Source organism: Canis lupus, chromosome 14 (genome assembly GCF_048164855.1).
Source record: "Canis lupus baileyi chromosome 14, mCanLup2.hap1, whole genome shotgun sequence".
Lineage (NCBI taxonomy): Eukaryota > Metazoa > Chordata > Mammalia > Carnivora > Canidae > Canis > Canis lupus.
This window is the reverse complement of record NC_132851.1, coordinates 14,840,413-14,854,390: the sequence shown is the minus strand read 5'-3', so window position 1 is coordinate 14,854,390 and position 13,978 is coordinate 14,840,413. Positions and strand designations below refer to the sequence as shown.

General features: G+C 35.8%; 1 protein-coding gene across 1 annotated transcript in view; it reads left to right on the top strand.

Annotated features, from left to right (window-relative positions):
- CSMD3 (CUB and Sushi multiple domains 3) overlaps window positions 1-13,978 on the top strand; it is a 1,168,727-nt gene that overhangs the window by 593,963 nt on the left and 560,786 nt on the right. The window contains exon 12 of the mRNA XM_072774281.1: window positions 10,414-10,517. Within this exon, the coding sequence (XP_072630382.1) occupies window positions 10,414-10,517 (104 nt within the window). The remainder of the gene's footprint in view (window positions 1-10,413; window positions 10,518-13,978) is intronic.

Sequence of the window (13,978 nt, the reverse complement as noted above, 5' to 3'; positions counted from 1 at the left end):
ATTTTTAAAAAACAGGATTTCCATGGAAGAGAAAGCTTGCTTTCACCAGACACAGAACCAGCCAGCATCTTGATCATAGACTTCCCAGCCTCAAGAACTGTGATAAATTTCTATTGTTTATAAGCCATCCAGTTTATGGTATTTTGTTATAGCAGCACAAACATACTTAAAATGATTATTTTTTAAGCTCCCTGTATTAAAAAAAAAAAAAAAACAATTCCAGACAAAATATTGTATGAACACAAGTTAAACTTTCAACAATCAAGAAGAGCAAACTCTAGAGAAGGGAGAGAATCTGATTTCCAGAATTACTGCAGTATAATAATCAAATGTCCAGTTGCAGCAACAACGAAATAATCACAAAGCATATAAAGAAGCAGGAAAGTAGGACCATTCTAAGGAACAAAACGACCTGACAGAAACCATCCCTAAATAACTCATTGAACGTATTAAACAAAGATATATAACAACTATTTAATTATGCTCAAAGAATGTGGACAAAGGGGACGCCTGGCTGGCTCAGCGGTTGGGGGTCTGCCTTCGGCTCAGGGCGTGATCCCGGGGTCCCAGGATCAAGTTCCGCAGCGGGCTCCCCGCAGGGGCCTGCCTCCTGTGTCTCTGCCTCTCTCTGTGTGTCTCTCATGAATAAATAAATAAAATCTTTTTTAAAAAAGTGGACAAAGAATTAAAGGGAACCATAAAAATCATATATGAATAAAATGAGAATATCAGTAAGGATATGTAAATTATAGAAAGAATCCAAATAGAAATTTGGGGATTTTAAAATACAATATCTGAAACAAAAAACAATATCTGAAACAAAAAACCCACTGGAGACGTTAAAAGCAGATTTGATTGGGCAGAAGACAGAATTAATAAACTTGAACAATTTGGGGCAGCCCAGGTGGCTCAGTGGTTTGGCGTCGCCTTCAGCCCAGGGCGTAGTCCTGGAGACCCAGGATCTAGTCCCACATCAGGCTTCCTGCATGGAGCCTGCTTCTCCCTCTGCCTGTGTCTCTGCTTCTCTCTGTCTCTCATGAATAAATAAATAAAATCTTAAAAAAATAAATAAACTTGAACAATTTTTGAACAATTGAAATCATCCAGGTGAAAAATAAAAGGGAAAAAAGAATGAAAAATAATAAAAGGAGCATAAGAGACCTGTAGGATATGAACAAGTGAGCCAAACAAATGTATTATGAGAGTCCCATAGAGAAGGATGTAGAAGGAATATCTGAAGAAATAATGGTCAAAAATTTCCCAAATTTGAGAATACACGAATCTACACATCCAAGAAGCTCAGGAAACTCTAAGATAAACTCAAAGATGAACTCTAAGAGTTTGATACATGGACTTATCATAGTCAAGTTACTAAAAGGTATAGACAGGGAGAATCTTCAAAGCATTAGGAGAGAAGTCACTGGTCATGAGCAAGAAATTTTAAAAATATTAGCAGCTGATTTTTAATAAGAAAAAGACATGGAAATCAGAAAATAGTAGGATGACATAAAGGATGAAAGAACAAACAATGCCAAGTAAGAATTTTTTATCTATCGAAGTTCTCCTTTAAGAATGAAGGTGGAAAAAAAAAAAAAAAAGAATGAAGGTGAAACCGGGACCCCTGGGGGGGCTCACTGGTTGAGCGTGTGCCTTTGGCTCAGGGCATCAGGATCTAGTACCATATCCGGCTCCCTGCATGGAGCCTACTTCTCCCTCTGCCTATGTCTCTGCCTCTCTCTGTGTGTCTCTCATGATAAATAATTAAAGTCTTAAAAAAAAAAAATGAAGGTGAAATCAAGATTCCCCAGGTAAACAAAAGCTAAAAAGCTCAGAAATAAATCCATCAATCAATTCATGTTTGATAAAAGTACCAAGACCATTCAATGGGGAAAAAATCATTGCTTCAACAAACGGTGACTGAAAAATTGGACGGCCACATACAAAAGAATGAAATTGGATCTTAATTTACACTACATACAAGCAAATAATTCAAAATGGATAAAGACCTCTATTTAAGGGCTTACACTATAAAATCCCTAGGAGGAATCATAGAGGAAATTTTTCCAAATAGATTTGACAATGGTTTCTTAAATATGACACCAAAAGCATAAACAACACATACAACAAAAGATAAATTGCATTTTGTTACACTAAAAACTTTGACGCATCAAAGAACACTACCATAAGGATGAAAAGACGCCCACACATGGGAGAAAATATTTTCAAATCATATATGTGTTAAGAAATTAATACTAAGAGTGTAGAAAGAGGTCTTACAACTCAGCAACAATAAAACAAACAACCTAATTTAAAAATGGGTAAAAGACTTGAATAGCCAATTCTCCAAAGAAGATATGCAAATTGCTAATAAATACATGAAAAGATGTTCAATAGTATTAGTCATTAGAGAAATGCAATCAAACCACAATAATAAGCCATTTCACAATTACTGGGATGACTATAATAAAAACCAAATAGAAATGAGCAACACACCTACTAGGATGACTACAATAAAAACAAAACAAAAAATAACAGCTGGTGAGAATATGGAAAAACTGGAACTCTCATGTGTTGCTGGTGGGAATTTAAAATGTTGCAGCAACTCTGGAAAACATTCTGGCAGTTCTCAAAATGCTAAACAGAATTAATGTGTGACATTAATGTGTGATGCATGCTCAAAGTAATTGAAAACAAAGATTCAAAACATTTACTTGTATATCCATCTTCGTAGTAGCAGTATTCACAATAGGCAAAATATAGACACATCCCAAGTGTCTATCAACAGAGTGATGGTTAAACAAAATGAGATATATATATAAAATGGAAAATTATTCACCCATAAAAAGGAACACATTTGCTACAATATAGATGAACCTGAGAGATCTTATGCTAAATGAAATAGGTCAGACACAAAAGGAAAAATATTGTATAATTTTACTTACATAAAATAGTTATAATAGGCAAATTTGTAGAGATAGATAACATGTTAGAAGTTAATCAAGGGTAACTTTGGAAGACAGTGGTAATGGTTGCACAACATTGTGAGCATAATGTTACCAAATTGTATACTTAAACAATGGTTAAAAGCACAAATTTTCTTTTATATATATTACCACAATAAAAAATAATAAACAAAAATAGAGAAAATACATTTAAATAATATTAGAAATAGAAACAAGAAAAAAAGTACAGACAGGCCTAGCATAGTTTGAAAGAAAGTGAATAACTATATGACAATTAATTTGAAAAGATTCTCAGTGTTGAAATGTTTCTGGGAAAATTAAACTTACTTAAATTGACTCAAGAGAAAACAAACAAACAAACCTGAAAGACCTGAATAATTCTAGAAATAAAAAATAAATTAGACCAGCAGTAAAAGCTTAACTACTGCTCCCCAGAAAGATGCTTAGATGTTCTTCAGGATAGTTCTCTCTTTTTTTTTAACCGATTTTGTTTATTTATTTGAGAGAGCATGAGTGGGGACAGGGGCAGAGGGAGGAGAAGCAGACTTCCTGGTCATCAGAAAGCCTGACCCCGGGATCATTGCTGAGCTGAAGGCAGGCGCTTCACCATCTGAGCCACTCAACTGCCCCTTACAGGATAGTTCTATCCAACTTTCAAAAATGATGATTCTCAATCTTACAGAAGTTCTTTCATAGTAGAAATGAAAGTATGCATGTGTCAATTTATTTGATGAAAGATGTTGATATGAAATCAGCAAGGAAAACTAGAGTAGAAAACTTCCTTGTCTTCATAAGATATATTTACCTCAATAATATTCTTAATGGTAAAATATTAGAAGCATTATCTTTTAAATGAAACACAACTTAATGAGGCCAATTATAACCTATTCTATAAACATTATACCAGAGATCCAAGGCAGAGAAAGACAATTATCATATGGTTTCACTCATATGAGGAATATAAGAAACAGCACAGAGGATCTTAGGGGAAGAAAGGAAAAAAAATGGAATGGGAAAAAATCAGAGAGGGAGATAAACATGAGACTCTTAACTATGGGAAAGAAACTGAGGGTTGCTGGAGGGGAGGGATTGGGGGGGAATGGGGTAACTGGGTGATGGGCATTAAGGAGGGCACGTGATATGATGAGCACTGGGTATTCTATGAAACTGATGAATTACTGAACTCTACATCTGCAACAATGATGTTCTCTGTATGCTGGCTAAATGAATTTAAATTTCAAAAAAAAAAAAATGTAAAGATAAAAGGAATAAAAAATAATACAAGAACCTGGATGGCACAGTTGGTTAAGCCTCCAATTCTTGGTTTTGGCTCAGGTCCTGATTGAGCCCCACTTTGGACTTCACATGGCATCTGCGTCTATCCCTCTGCCCCTCCCCTCCTATCATACTCTCTCTATATATATAATAAATAAATAAATATTTAAAAAACAGAAGAATACACAAGAACTTAAATTGTCATTTATAGAAGATATACTTGTTATGGACAAAACTATAAATAATTTACAAATATAATAAATAGGGAACAATAGGAAAGTCTTATGAAATCACCTAAATATGAGCTCAATAAGCAAAAATAATTTTCATTTCTATATACAAACAATGAATAGGTGAAAATATAAAGATATATACCATTTAAAATAAGAAAAAAAAAGGGACCCCAGGGTAGCTCAGCTGTTGAGCATCTGCTTTTGGCTCAGAGTGTGATCCCGGAGTTCCAAGATGGAGTCCCACATCTGGCTTCCTGCATGGAGCCTGCTTCCCCCTCTTCCTATGTCTTTGCTTCTCTTTCTCTCTCTTTCTGTGTGTCTCTAATGAATAAATAAATAAAATCTTAAAAAAATAATAACAAAAAATAGGGCACATGAGTGGTTCAGTAGAATAAGCTGCCAACTCTTGATTTCAGTTGAGGTCATGATCTCAGATGGTAAGACTTGAGCCCCCACGTCATGCTCTGTGCTCAGTGGGGAATCAGCTTGAGATTCTCTCCCTCCACCCCTCCCCCTATTCTGCTCTCTTTCTCTAAAGTAAATAAATAAATTGTTTTTAAAAATAACAACAAAAAAAATGGGGCACCTGGTGGCTCAGTGATTGAGCATCTGCCTTTAGCTCAGGTCATAATCCCGGGGTCCTGGGATCGAGTCCCACATTGGGCTCCCTGCAGGGAGCTTTCTTCTCCCTTATGTCTCTTTCTCTGTCTCTCATAAATTAAAAAAATATCTTATAAAAATAATAACAAAAAACGGGTTTCAAAATGCATGCTGAGAAATGGAATATCTGAGTCATAAGATGAAGTCTTATTTTTTTTTTGAAGTCTTATTTTATAGCAATAAGAGTTAAGCCAATTTCTGTTGGTTCAGGGACTCACACATTGGCCAGAAGAACACAATCTAGAGCTCCCAAACCAACATCCTCATATATAGACTCTTGATATATGTCAAAGTCTTCCATGCAGATCACTGGGGAAAGGAGGTCTATTAACAACATGGTTATGAACACTATTAAATAGTTTCTGGTTCAAGAAATAAAAGTCCAGGGCCAGAAGGCTTCCCAGGGGAATTCTATCAAACATTTAAAAAAGAAACCATACCTAATCTACTAAAGCTGTTCGGAAAGATAGAAAGAGATGGAATACTTCCAAACTCGTTCTATGAGGCCAGCATCACCTTAATTCCAAAACCAGACAAAGACCCCACCAAAAAGGAGAATTATAGACCAATATCCCTGATGAATATGGGTGCAAAAATTCTCAACAAGATACTAGCCAATAGGATACAACAAACACTAATAAGATTATTCACCATGACCAAGTGGGATTTATCCCCTGGATCCAAGGCTGGTTCAACACTCATAAAGCAATCAATGTGATAGATCATATCAGCAAGAGAAAAAACAAGAACCATATGATCCACTCAATAGATACAGAGAAAGCATCTGACAAAATACAACATCCATTCCTGATCAAAACTCTTCAGAGTGTAGGGATAGAGGGAACATTCCTCAGCATCTTAAAAGCCATCTATGAAAAGCCCACAGCAAATATCATTCTCAATAGGGAAACACTGGGAGCCTTTCCCCTAAAATCAGGAACAGGACAGGGATGTCCACTCTCACCACTGCTATTCAACATAGTACTAGAAGTCCTAGCCTCAGCAATCAGGCAACAAAAAGAAATAAAAAGTATCCAAATTGGCAAAGAAGAAGTCAAACTCTCCTTCTTCGCAGATGACATGATACTGTACGTAAAGAAACCAAAAGAATCCGCGCGAAGATCGCTAGAACTCATACAGCAATTCGGCAGTGCGGCAGGATACAAAATCAATGCCCAGGAGTCAGTGGCATTTCTACACACTAACAATGAGACTGAAGAAAGAGAAATTAAGGAGTCAATCCCATTTACAACTGCACCCAAAAGCATAAGATACCTAAGAATAAACCTAACCAAAGAGGTAAAGGACCTATACCCTAAAAACTACAGAACACTTCTGAAAGAAATTGAGGAGGACACAAAGAGATGGAAAAATATTTCATGCTCATGGATTACAAGAATTAATATTGTGAAAATGTCAATACTACCCAGGGCAATTTACACATTTAATGCAATCCCTATCAAAATACCTTGGATTTTCTTCAGAGAGTTGGAAGAAATTATCTTAAGATTTGTGTGGAATCAGAAAAGACCCCAAATAGCCAGGGGAATATTAAAAAAGAAAACCATAGCTAGGGGCATCACAATGCCAGATTTCAGGTTGTACTACAAAGCTGTGGTCATCAAGACAGTGTGGTACTGGCACAAAAACAGACACATAGATCAGTGGAACAGAATAGAGAATCCAGAAGTGGCCCCTGAACTTTATGGTCAACTAATATTCGACAAAGCAGAAAAGACTATCCACTGGATAAAGTACAGTCTCTTCAATAAATGGTGCTGGGAAAATTGGACATCCACATGTAGAGGAATGAAGCTGGACCACTCTCTTACACCATACACAAAGATAAACTCAAAATGGATGAAAGATCTAAATGTGACACAAGAGTCCATCAAGAACACAGGCAACACCCTTTTTGAACTCGGCCACAGTAACTTCTTGCAAGATACATCCATGAAGGCAATAGAAACAAAAGCAAAAATGAACTATTGGGACTTCATCAAGATAAGAAGCTTTTGCACAGAAAAATAAACAGTCAACAAAACTAAAAGACAACCTACAGAATGGGAGAAGATATTTGTAAATGACCTATCAGATAAAGGGCTAGTATCCAAGATCTATAAAGAACTTGTTAAACTCAACAGCAAAGAAACAATCCAATCATGAAATGGGCAAAAGACATGAACAGAAATCTCACAGAGGAAGACATAGACATGGCCAACACGCACATGAGAAAATGCTCTGCATCACTTGCCATCAGGGAAATACAAATCAAAACCACAATGAGATACCACCTCACACCGGTGAGAATGGGGAAAATTAACAAGGCAGGAAACAACAAATGTTGAAGAGGATGTGGAGAAAGGGGAACCCTCTTGCACTGTTGGTGGGAATGTGAATTGGTGCAGCCACTCTGGAAAACTGTGTGGAGGTTCCTCAAAGAGTTAAAAATAGACCTGCCCTACGACCCAGCAATTGCACTGCTGAGGATTTACCCCAAAGATACAGATGCAGTGAAACGCTGGGACACCAGCGATGCTGGTGCACCCCGATGTTTATAGCAGCGATGTCCACAATAGCCAAACTGTGGAAGGAGCCTCGGTGTCCATCGAAAGATGAATGGATAAAGAAGATGTGGTTTAGGGGATCCCTGGGTGGCTCAGCGGTTCAGCGCCTGCCTTTGGCCTGGGGCATGATCCTGGAGTCCTGGGATCAAGTCCCGCGTCCGGCTCCTGGCATGGAGCCTGCTTCTTCCGCCTGTGTCTCTGCTTCTCTCTCTCTCTATGTCTATCATGAACAAATAAATAAAATCTTAAAAAAAAAAAAAAGAAGATGTGGTCTATGTATACAATAGAATATTCCTCAGCCATTAGAAACGACAAATACCCACCATTTGCTTCAACGAGGATGGAACTGGAGGGTATTATGCTGAGTGAAGTAAGTCAATCGGAGAAGGACAAATATATGGTCTCATTCATTTGGGGAATATAAAAAATAGTGAAAGGAAATAAAGGGGAAAGGAGAAAAAATGAGTGGGAAATATCAGAAAGGGAGACAGAACATGAAAGACTCCTAACTCTGGGAAACGAACAAGGGGTGGAGGAAAGGGAGGTGGGCGGGGGGTGTGGGTGACTGGGTGAAGGGCACTGAGGGGGGCACTTGATGGGATGAGCACTGGGTGTTATGCTATATGTTGGCAAATTGAATTCCAAATAAATAAATAAATAAATAAATAAATAAATAAATAAATAACAAGCAAAAAAAAAAACCCACAAATGTATATCTTTAGGTTATTTTCTTAAAAGCATTATTTCTGGAAAATAAGCAAATAATTCAATTTCATGATATTGTGCCATAAGGTTTTCCAAAATTATTTTACCAATTTAAATGCTCACAATTTGTGTACATTAGATTTCATTTTTTCTATCAATCTAGAGAGTGTGAAAAGTGATTTTTTTTTTGTATTTTCTTCATTAACAATTAAGCTGTATATATTTTTATATGCATTAATTTATGCTTCCTTTTCTGTGACATGACTATTTGTATTTTGGCTATTTTTCACCTTATGGCTTATTTATTTATTTGGGGGGAATAGGGGCAAAGGTAGAGAGAGAGAGAGAATCCCAAGCAGGTCCCACGCTCAGTGTGGAGCCTGGTGTAGGGCCCAATCTCACATGTTGTTTATAATAGCAAAAAAAAAAAAAAAAAAAAAAAAAAGAAAGAAAGAAAAAGAAAAAAGAAAAACAAGCTAAATTTCTATTAACATGCAGTTATCAATTTAGAGTATCTGTATGTAACTCAGTATAGAACAGGGAAATGCATTTTTTTTAACTGCAGCCATGTAAACTGTACAACTTAGTGTTTTCATATATTTTACATTTAAATTTGACCAAAACAATTGTTTTCGTTAATGTTAATATAAAAGCATTAAAAAATCAAGAGATGGGAATAATAAAAAAAATTATTTTAAGGATTTTATTTATTTATTAATTAGAGACACACAGAGAGAGGCAGAGACATAGGCAGAGAGAGAACCTGGCTCCTCAAGGGGAGCTGGATGGGGCAGGATCCCAGGACTCCTGTTCCACACCCTGAGCTGAAGGCAGACACTCAACTGCTGAGCCATCCAAGTGTCCCCCCAAAATTGTTATAAAGCCTAGAAAATCCAGAATATAAAATCTTTCATTTTTTAGAATTTCTTTTTATGATACCAAGGTAACAGTTATGAAAATTATCAGAGAGATAATTTTTTAATTTATTCTTTACTAAAATTGGCAACCTCAGGCATTCATTTTTTTTCATTTGGGGATGAATAATATTTTATTATTAATTATTTTTTTGCTCAAAGCATGATTATATAGAGGACAGTATTTATGTAATTTCTTCCTGCACTGATTCTTAATTACATTATTATTATTTAATATCATACTAGGTTCCTTATTTAAGAATTACAATTTTAGGGATGCCTGGGTGGCTCAGTGGTTGAGCATCTGCCTTTGTCTCAGGGTGTAATCCTGGTCTGGGCATCAAGTCCCTCATCAGGGTCCCCGTGAGGAGTCTGCTTCTCCTGCTGCCTATGTGTCTGCTTCCCTCTCTGTTTCTCTCATGATTAAATCAATAAAAAATCTTTTTTTTTAAATGCAATTTTATTAAATATGAATTTTTGCATAGACAATATAAACAATGTATGAATGCATGATTATATTTTAGTAAGAAATAATGCTAAATTACTTATAGTGGTATAATTTGCTCCCAGTTTTGCTAGCTTGTTATAATCTATTTGAGAGATTCTGTTACCAAAGGATACAGAAAAATAAATCTGATACCTTTAAATCTGGCGATCTAGATTCAAATTTAGCTCTAACGTTTTTTAAGCTTTACTAGTTAATGGAAATAGCACACTCTGTGTTTTTCCATGTTAGCTTTATAAAAATATATGCAAATGTATGGAAAACCACTCTCCACCTACATGTACTTTTTATAAAGCCTTCTCAAAGTAGATTTGCATTAATCATGCTTCAAATAAGAATGTTCTATAAACAGAAGCCACGCCATTTCATTGAAAAATTATTACAGAAGTTACATTACTGCAAATAAAAATCATACAAAAATTATAAAGTTTGAACTTTAGGGATAGTCTGACATAATCCATTGCCATGGTATTAAATTTACATAGATAGATGCAATAAGTCTGATATGCATTTTAAATATTTTCCTGCCTAAGTTTTAATTTTATTAAATATTGCAATATATTTGAGATGTTTGTTTCTGTTTATGCCTAGGTTATACAGATAAATTTTGAAGAATTTGATCTGGAGATTGGCTATGATACTTTGACAATCGGTGATGGGGGTGAAGTTGGAGACCCCAGGACAGTGCTCCAAGTGTAAGTGCTCAACATCTCATTTTTGACTTTGCCTATCAGGTCTTTATTAAATCTTACCCTTTCTTTCTTTTTTTTTTTTTTTTTTTAATTTGTCCCTCCCACTACTCCCAACAGAAGAAGCATAGTAACTTGGTGATTATGTACAACCTACATGTAATATTCTTATTAGTTCCTCTTCAGTGAGGTTTAAGGTACTTGATCCAAACAGAATTTTTTTAGAATCTATTGTAGACAGAAGCCTGTCAGAAATGGAGGCTCTTAGTAAAATTGCAAGTGGTTGATTAGAGTTTATTTTAAAAAATGCCCTTGCCCTTCAAGTTTAAAAATAAAATGAAAAAATAAGTGTAAGATAGATTCCAGGGGACTCATACTAGTATTGAAGACTGGTGGGTACTGTTCATTTATTGGCCATAAAATCATACCTAGCCATCGAGATCTGAAGTTTAGAGTTTTTCAGTGGTTTAATAGTAGAAGTAGTTAGCAATAAACCGCTCTCAGTGTTGAAGTAGATGAAATAGATCAGGAAGAGTGTGGGCTAAAACAATCATGTATTGAAAAAAGGAAATGTTAGGAATTTATTTATTACCCAGTCCTTGGGCTAATCATTCCAATAATCTACCTCTGAAAGTGGCATGAAAAAATGCTTGGGGGAGACTATATTGTGTTCTCTACTGTGAATCTCAAAAACTTAGAGTACACTTTATCTCAGATTTCTTTTTATAGCTATTGATTTTCAATTCAGCTTTTATGAATACAATGGATTTCCCTAAACCATCAAGTCAAAGTTCACTCTGAGTATTTCATCTCCAGTGGGAATAAAAATTAAAGCTTCTTTCTGTGAGCATTACCTTTTAGAATGTTCAATCAATAGATCTAAATCGGTCCCCTAGTGAGAATGTGGGAGGGCTAGAAGAGAGAAAGAAAAAAAAACAAAAACAACATTATGTCTAAATAACCCTAACACCGTGAGGGTAGCATGTATGCATGCACATATACATACACACATTATCCAGATCCAGACCTTATTGTAATGACATATATCTATTTTTTTACAACTCAAAGTAAGAAGAAATAGAGCAATAACCTTATAGTTTTTAGATACTGAGAGGAAAATAAAGCAACTCTTTTTTTTTTTTAAGTATGGCCATACATCTAAAAAGAGAAGAAAGAAAGAAAGAAAGAAAGAAAGAAAGAAAGAAAGAAAGAAAGAAAGAAAAAAGAAAGAAAGAAAGAAAAAGAGTTCTTCCTTAATCAAGAAAACCTATTTAAATCCAGAACCCTGTTCTAGGCATTGAGGGTGGCTATGCCTTTGTTTCCTGACCCCATCCCCCATAATAGCTGAAGCATCTACATGCCACTCCCACTTTTACACACACCACCGCTGTCTCTTGCCACACTCCTTCATTTTCTGCATACCTACCATTCTCATTTGACCTCAATTGACTTAAAAAAATCATTAGTGGTTTTGCTGTTCATTTCAAAACTTAATTGTCAAGTGCATGTGATGTGCTTATTTCTTTTTATATTGGAAGACAGGTATGTTTTGTTTTTTTTTTTTTGGTATGGTTTTTTTAAAAATAAATTTGAAAACCATATATTGAATGAATGAAATAAAAGAGTGGATATAGTAAAAAGCATGGGATATTTAAGTGAAAAAAAAAAAGTCATACAGTTGGTTTTTTGAAGAATCCCAAAATTAGCTGGACAACAAAAGACCAGGTAGAGAACAAATGTGTGGATGGTAAGTGCCTTTATAACCCAAGTGAGTAGTCAAATGGAAATAAGTGTATGTCACAGACTAACATGAGTTTCCTTCCATTGATGGTAGGAAGAAGAAAAAAAAGTTACATTTTTTTCATCTTCTCACATTCCTCTTGTCATACTGTCCCTTTTCTTTGTGTAGTAGTTTTATTTTATTGTAATATTTCCCTCACTGAGAAGTTATATTAATCTTGAAAAATTTATGTGATTCCCATTTTTCTTTTATATTCTTCTGTCTGGAATCAGGAAGTGTTTCTCAAACTTGCTTTTCTCCCTCAGAAACAAATTACACTTCTCCGAAAATATAACTCTTTTCCTTGAGTAAGGATGACTATAACAGAACTTAGGCAGCACCTACTCCTGGAGGTGTTCAAATAAAAGCTGGCTAACTAGCTAACAGATTTTACAAGTTCTGGAATTAGATCAGAAGTTCCTTTGAACTCTAAGATTCTGTAATAATAGAACTTGCTGGATTTGTATCCACCAGAGAAGCTGATATAAATTTGAGAGAATCTGAATCATATTTCTCAAGGATGTTAACTTTCCAACTTTAGGACCACCCATCTGGGCATTTGGAGGACCTGGAGTAAGAATGCAAATAAATGCAAACTCACATATCAAATGCCTAAATATTAAAAGTTATAAATCCAGCTATATATCATTAAATATAGTATGTTCCATCCTCTGACCTTGACAAATACACCTTCATGGGGACCAGAAAAGACAAGTTTGAATTTAGAATTCTAGGAATTGTGTGATTTTCTTTGTTGGAACATGAAAGCATGGGCAAATGTGGTCTTAGCCCCAGCCTACATCTACTACCCACTCCTACCAACTTCAGCTCTATCCTTCACCATGTGTATGGACTTCCCAGCTTAAACATTTGAACTGGTCACACCCCTCTGCAAGCACTGCCCACTGTCCCAAGGGGTGCACATATAGGTCCTAATGATATAGGAGAGCTTGGTTTTTGTCTTATGAAGTGAAAAATGGATCTCACGGACAACAGAGAATGAGTAAAGTAATAGAAGTTTATTAAGGAGAGATACAGAGAAAGCTATCAGAAGTGAGAGGGGTGCCGACACGGTTGCCACTGAGGGCTTTGAGTGGCAGTCTTTTACTGAGAACCTAGCCAGAGAGCCCAGGCCTTGAGATTCTTGTCCAGTCTTTATTTAAGTAGGGACTATTGATAACACCTTAATGATTTCTTTCTTTTTTTTTTTTTTAAATGATTTATTTCTTTGTGGTGTGGTGAGTTTCTGTGATTATTTAGTAACCATCAAAGGGAGATACTCTCTAACATTTTGGAGCTAGAGAGCCAGGTTTATTATTTTTCTCTCTTTTTATTGTCTTATTTCTGTTTTCTTGGGATGAACAGGAACCTGACTCTGGGCCTTTCAGTGTCCTTGGGGTTTATGAGAGTCCACAGATTTCTGGGAGCTTAACTCTGGTCTTTTCCCTTATCTTTCCCTGCCTAGCCCCATCTGCCCCTAACTCATTCCTACATCACTATGTTCTGGCCCCGGAAATATGTATCTGGAAAAGAGACCCACTTGGCTCCAGGTAGCAGGGAAATCCAGAGTATTAGGTACTAGTGAGTTGTAGAACAGTACTTCTCAAATAAATTGTAATATAGAAGATTTGTTTTTCTTTCCAATCCATCTTGAGCTGATACTTTTGTATAGTGAAAGAAAAATAAG